The sequence below is a fragment of the Phodopus roborovskii genome, unplaced genomic scaffold (genome assembly GCF_943737965.1).
Source record: "Phodopus roborovskii unplaced genomic scaffold, PHOROB, whole genome shotgun sequence".
In the NCBI taxonomy this organism is placed as follows: domain Eukaryota; kingdom Metazoa; phylum Chordata; class Mammalia; order Rodentia; family Cricetidae; genus Phodopus; species Phodopus roborovskii.
In genome coordinates this window covers 3,428,704-3,435,278 of record NW_026126689.1, presented here as the reverse complement: position 1 = coordinate 3,435,278, position 6,575 = coordinate 3,428,704, and the positions used below count along the sequence as shown (strand labels likewise).

At 52.9% G+C, this 6,575-nt stretch overlaps 1 protein-coding gene across 1 annotated transcript; it reads right to left on the bottom strand.

Annotated features, from left to right (window-relative positions):
- Window positions 1-284: 284 nt before the first annotated feature.
- On the bottom strand, window positions 285-5,255 carry Nobox (NOBOX oogenesis homeobox). The gene is made up of 9 exons (XM_051174659.1): window positions 5,121-5,255; window positions 3,461-3,757; window positions 3,246-3,359; window positions 2,815-2,921; window positions 2,444-2,550; window positions 2,148-2,233; window positions 1,705-1,930; window positions 1,136-1,431; window positions 285-577 (listed from the first exon to the last, which is right to left on the bottom strand). The coding sequence occupies exons 1-9, from the start codon at window positions 5,155-5,157 to the stop codon at window positions 285-287; spliced, it is 1,563 nt and encodes a 520-aa protein (XP_051030616.1). The 5' UTR covers window positions 5,158-5,255.
- Between the last annotated feature and the right edge of the window lie 1,320 nt (window positions 5,256-6,575).

The window sequence follows — 6,575 nt, the reverse complement described above, 5'->3', positions numbered from 1 at the left end:
TTACTGTTTTATTGCATACAACGGACACCAACTCAAATGTCTAGGGAGGAACTGAAACCACAGAAACTGGTAGAACATTTACAAGCAGCAGGGCCCCGATTCTCCCAAGAGGCAAAGGGGGCAAATGATGCCAGCTCTTTTCAAGCCCGGGTTGGGAAGACCTTGGACTTCCATACCAGGCCAATCCATAGCCTTTCAAATCTTTCAATTCTGTGTGTTCTTGGCATTGAGGAACTCAATGCCGTACTTCCCCACAGATCCCCTACAAGACCTTCTCTTCACTCTTAGTGGCTATTCTTAGTTTTGTCTTTTGCCTCCTCTGGTGTGGGCTGCCCAAGGGAAGAGGAAACTTGCTCCTCTGGCATTTTGCTTAGAGAGGACACTGTCTCTGACCTAGTGCCTTTAGGAAGCCCATTGAGTCCCAGTGAAGGCTGCTTGTTCATAGTCTGAGCACATGGAGCTGGAAGCAGGTCTGGAAAGTAGCCCTCTGTCCCCAGGGGTTGCCCCAGAGTCTGTGAACAGAGTGGACCTGAGAAAGGAGGCTCTGGCAAACAATGGCCGCTCCAGGGTCCTGGGCCTGTGGAGTCAAAGAACATGGGAACTATTGAAAAGGACTAAGGCACCACTGAAGTGTCTTTCTCCTCCCTCAGGACCACGGCTTAGGTCCCTAATGCAGCCTGAGTGAAACATTAATCTCCCCCAGGATCAGATAGACTCCTGGACTTCAGGTGCTGTGATTTAATAGACCATGGGTCAAGGCCAAGTGCTGGCTGATACAGACACCAAGGAGGCACAGAACCACCTGGACATCTCTTCCAAGCCCCCTACAGAATTCTTTCATTCGTGAGATGGAGAGCTTTGGGCTTTCAGGAGTCTAGATAATCCGGCATAATGACTGCTACCAATCCTGTCCCAAGACTTTTTATTCAGTATTTGTAATGGTCACCAAATCCTTCAGCAACATGGAACTAGTGCTCCAATGCCAGCTCAACAGAAGTTCCAGAATAGCTACAAGCAGGGTCTAGCCGGAGGTCTGCTCACCACCACCCATGACCTGCCTCATTCTCCCTTCCAGACAATGTGTCTTTCTCAACTTCAATTAACAGTGGGGAAATCTTTTCCAGCCCCAACTCACCCATATTTCCAACGTGTGGCTGCAGCAAGATCTGACTTGGAGGGGGTCCTGGGCAATAATCCTGTGGCATGTCCCCACTGAGGCCAAAAGGGAAGGGGAGGAGCGAGTCTTCCGGTGGTAGAAAGCTTGGGACGGGGAAAGGGAAGGGAGGCAGGTAAGGAAACTGGGGCTGGAAGGGTGGGAAGAGAGGGGTCTGTGGACCCTGGCAGAACTGGAATGAACCCAACTGGCTGCTCGCTTGGTAATCCTGGGGCCCCAGGTCTCCCAGATTTGAGCGGGTGGGTGGTGAGGTGGCGCTGTGGAGGACAGAGGAGCATTTAGTGAGGTGCAACAGGGACCCCGTTCCCTCTACAACATCGATCCTTAGACATCACTTCTGCCCGCCCTCCCCCGCACCCTCCTCCTTCCCCCCCCCCCGCCCGCTCAATGCTTCCCCCAGTTTCTCTTCTCCTGTCACGCCTACGCAAAGTTCACACATCTTTTCTTACTTGCTATCACATAAGCCACTCTCTTAACCCACTCAGCCCTTTCCCTCTCTCTAAGGTTACATCTGAACTTAGGTCCCATACCTGGTGCCCCAGGACCCACAGGGGCTGTCCTGATGTATGCTGTCACGTCCAGAAACATCCCTCAGTGGAGGCATCACTTGAGGGGCTTGGATAGGGTGAAGAGGAAGGCTGCTCCTTCGAAGCGGTGGGGGGCTGAAGAGTGGTGGGGTCACCGCTACCCTCTGAGTACCCTCACTGTGCTGAGAGGGGGTCAGAGTCTGGTCAGAAGCCAGCAGCATTGGGTGCTCTAGGGAAAAATGGCAAACGGGCTCTCAGCATAGAGGTAGGAGTAGGAAGGCAACGACGGCGCTGCTGAACGGGAGACGTGGGGGGGTGCGATACCCAGGGGTCCCTGGCACAGAACCCCGAGGGTTGCCCCCCCGACTACTTCTATAGCGCAAGGACGACATTCTGTTCCAACTTGTTTTCCTTAGCTCTCATTTCCACCCCTAGCGGTAGCGCACCTGGAAAGCCATCCAAAATGTGCTCTGGGGGGACAGGGCCAGGGACTAGGTCTGCAGGCGTAGGCGCTAGTAGCTCAGGTGCGGGCCTGGAGGCAGAGAGGAGGAGGAAGAGTGTTGCATCTAAGGATTCCGGGCAAGCAAAGCCCAATTCGCTCGAAGGACTGACCGGTTAGTCAATACCCCCAGGCACTCACACCCAGCTTCCAACATCCTCCTCCAAGACCCCCAGCACTCCTGCGCGGACTCCACTCCTGCTTGGTGTGGACAACCCAAGGCCAGGTGCCGGCCATTCTCACCTGGGTTGGCTGCTCTCAGTGCTGGGGGCTGCAGGGCCGTCCCTGTTCCCCTTCTCACTCAGTTTTTCCACTTTTCGCCACTTTGCCCTACGGTTCTGAAACCACACCTGTGCACAGAGGAAAGGCACCCGAATTTGAGGGTGCAGACACAGTCAAAAGTTTTTGGTGTCACTGTGGAGGACACTTTCCCGGCTTTACTTGGAAATATATATATATAAAAAGGATCTCTGTGGCTTCTTCCTTCCTCTTTTAATTGGTTAAAGCTGTGGCTCACGGGACAGTTGGGACACCCCTGCATCAGAGACTGAGCAGGTAGCTCTGACCGGCAGCTTCCAAAGCACCCCACCGACCAATCCGACAGCCCCCTTTACCATGATGCGTTGGGAGGTGACCCCCACCATCTGGGCAATCTCGTGACGCTTGTCACTGTCGGGATAGTGGTCTTCCTGGAATATGCGTTCCAGCTCCTCTAGCTGGTCTGCAGAAAGAAAGAAGACGCTTATGGCGAGGTCAGACACCACAGCAGGGCAGGAGAAAAGGAGACACCCACCCATAGGGCACCCATAGCAGATAGCTAACGGCCATTTGTGCCAAAGCAAGAGCCACACCTCCTCTCGTGCATAGTGTTATATGTGCATTTCTGACTCTTTCCTTCAGATCTAACAACAGGCGTCAGACGTGTTGGAACTGCCTTGGACAAAGGGAAACATGCAGGTAGAGTGACTAATCGTGCCCCAACATCTCCTGGGGTCACGCCCTTCGCACAGATTTCCACCCCCCCCCCCAACCTTTTGGGACTAACCTGAGCGGTACAGGGTTCGAGTCTTTTTCCGAAACGGACAGGTGATTTCTACGGATTCCTTCTTTGGGTCCCCCGCTTGGCTGCTCTTGGCCAATGTATTGAGGAGACCGGGGGCTAAGCCTGGTTCAGAAAGCATTGGTTTGTGTGTTGAGAGATATCTTGGAAGGTGACGTTAACTCCAAGCCCATGGTGTTAGACTTCCTGTGCTTACTTACCAAGGACTGCAGAAATGGATGGCTTTGCTGTCTTTACCTTTCTCTCTGGGAGAGAAGAAACTTCTTCCTTGGGCTGGGGACTACATGCAGCCGGTGCTGGGTCTTTGTCCTGGTACCCTCTGCAGGTGTTAGCACCCGTTAACTCTCCAGAGGTCTTTGACAGTGGTCTCTTTCCTGAGCCAGCCCTGGGGAATGAGGACTGCTTGCCTTGGTCATCTTCAGTAGGCGGGGCAGAATCCTTCAGTGCTCCCTCTGACTCCAACCCAGCAGTCCCGGGCTTGCGTCCAGCTTCCTGACCTGTGGAGAGCACCAGCCACTGGTGGTAGAACCCCTTCCTCCCTGCAGCTGATCTGCTGTTAGAATCTAAGCTTTCCTCGCCTGTCTTCCAAATGAGGCCCAAATGCCCGGCATACCTTCTCAACTGGACACTCAGGAGGATGGGGTAGATAGGCTCTCAACCTTCCTAACACTGCAACCCTTTAATACAGTTGTGACCCACACAACCATAAAATTCTTTTTTTTTTTCTTTTGGATTTTTATGAGTCAGAGTTTCTCTGTAGTTTTGTAGACCAGGCTGGCCTCGGACTCACAGAGATCTGCCTGCCTCTTCCTCCCCAGTGCTGGGATTAAAGGTGTGTGCTGCAATGCCCAGCTGTAAAGTCATTTTCATTGCTACTTCATAATTGTAATTTTGCTACTGGTATGGATCATAATATATAAATGCCTGTGTTTTCCAATTGGTCTCAGGAGACTGGGACCCCTGTGAAGGGTTGTTCAAAGCCCCCACCCCCTCCCTACACACACACACACACACACACACACACACACACACACACACACAGGCTGAGACCCACTGGATTACTCCCTCCAACTGCTTTGGAAAATGTAAACGCCTATTACAACCCTGACGGGGTGGAAGCTGGGTACACATTTTCTTCATTTTTTTTTTCCCCAGACATGAGGGTGCAAGTTCACAGAACAGGCACCGGGGTTGATGTTTCTAATAAACCACTGTTGGTGGAGGGGAGAGCATCCTAGCCTTTCTCGGGCTAGCCCCCTCTTCGGGGAGGGACGGGGTGGGGGGGGCAGGGAAGACAACTCAGGCTCCCTGGGTCTCAGGAGAATCGCAGGCACACAAAGCCTTCAGAGGTATCACAGAAAAGATGCATTTTCCTTCCCTACCCCCTTCCTCACTGCTCATCATCCTCCGTCCTTCCGAGCGCTCTGGTACATCACATCACGGGACCACTTCGGAGAGAGGTGGCGTGGGGTGGGGTGGGTCAGGGGGTGAGGGGAGAAGGGTGGACTAAGGAACGCTGGGGCAAATAAGCCTTACAACCGTTTAGGGGAGCTTGTAGCGCAGTAATTAAACGTGGTACAGAGTGGACGCCCAACCAACTTAGATCCTAAGGCTAGGGCTAAGGAAAGGTGAAGGCTCTCAGGACCTAGTTTGGAACAGCGCTGGAGACTTAAAACCAGCCTTATCCCTAGCAAGTCCTCAGGGGACGATCCCTAAACAGAAGGATGTGGTGAGGTCACCTCCCTTCCTCGCTGCCACCCACAGACAGGCCTAAGCAGCCTCCTAAGGCTGGCAGAGTGGCCAGCACACCTCGTGGGCTCAGCAAGCCCTCGCCAAGCTGGACCCCCGCTGCGTGCTCACCCCGCGGTTTCCTGCAGAGCTTCTCCGTTGGTTCCATGGCCCAGACTCCCACTCCTCGGCCCGCCCTTTACCCGCAGGCGCACCTTAATGAAGTCCGTGGAGTGGCCAGGTGTGTGGAGTCTTCCCCGGGCCAGGGCGCGCACAGCAGGAGCCTGTGCCCCCTCACCCCACCCCCAGGGCGAGGCACAGCACACCTGGGTGAGGGTGCGGGGCTGGGCGAGCCATCGCGCCTCTATTGCAGCCCCTGAGGCACCAGATGAGGGTCAGCTCCCCAAAGTTGGGGCAGGAACAGAGTAGCAGCAGGACCAACCGCAGACCTGTTGGGGTGGGTGTCCTTGAAGGTGAGGTTCCCAAGCTCAGCAATACTTAATGGACATGCTTGTGGTTACCTCCTGATCCTTGTGTAAGGAGACTTCTGCAACAACTCACGAAGAAGAGTCCCCGAATATGAGGCTGCCCTATCTCCTGCCTGCTTCAAGGACTTTTGTGTTCCCAAGTTCGAACAGACCTCACCCGACTGTCCGTAACACACAGATGCTGGGCCAAATGGCAGGAAGGGAGCTGAACGCACGCACCCCAGGCCTGGAGGAGATTACACCTCTTGGAGTCCAGTACGACTTTGCTAGTATAGACAGGGTTCAAGTCAGTTCAGGTTTTCTTGTTAGGCTTACTCACTTAATACCAGTTTTCTAACCTAAGAAAGAGAGAAAGGATGGTTTGTTGGTTGGTTTGTTTATTTTAATTTCTCTTAGGGGAAAAAAAACGAAAATGATAAAATTCTTACTTCTACCACAGGAGTGGGAGGGGATGAGGAATGTAAGTGCTAGCCAGATTGAACCAGCTGCTGGGCGCTGGGGGAGGAGGAGCTCAGGTGCTTTAGTTTTAGCATTTCAGAGAGCTTCTAGACACTAGGCAATTTTTTTTTTTCCTGCCATATTCAACAATCAGCTGGCAGGACATTTTCCTGTGGTTTAAAATGGTCATTGAGAAGCTTCTTCTCCACACCCGTGGACTCCGAGAGGCGGTGGGACTCTTAGCTCCTTCTGAAACAGAGTAGTGTGAATTAACTAAGGCCCAGTAAGGTGGTTCGGGGGTAAAAGCGCTTGTTCCACAAACTTGATAAGCTGAGTTCTGTCCCAGTGAAAGGCAGGAGAAGCAACTCCGTGAGAGATGTCCTCTGACCTCCATACATCCTGGGTGTGCGCACACACACACACACACACACACACACACACACACACACACTGATAAATAAAATTTAAAAATCCAAGTGCAAGCTAAATAACTTCATAGCAGTATAATCACAAGTTTAATTAAGCCTCTGCCATTCATTCCTATGCCCCCATAAGACTGACACCCTGTTCCAGGAGAATTTTAGACACAACACCCAGTTTCTGAGCTAGAAAATTGGCAGCATGCAGGTCAGGCAGGCAAGCAAGGGAACAGACGCCTTGA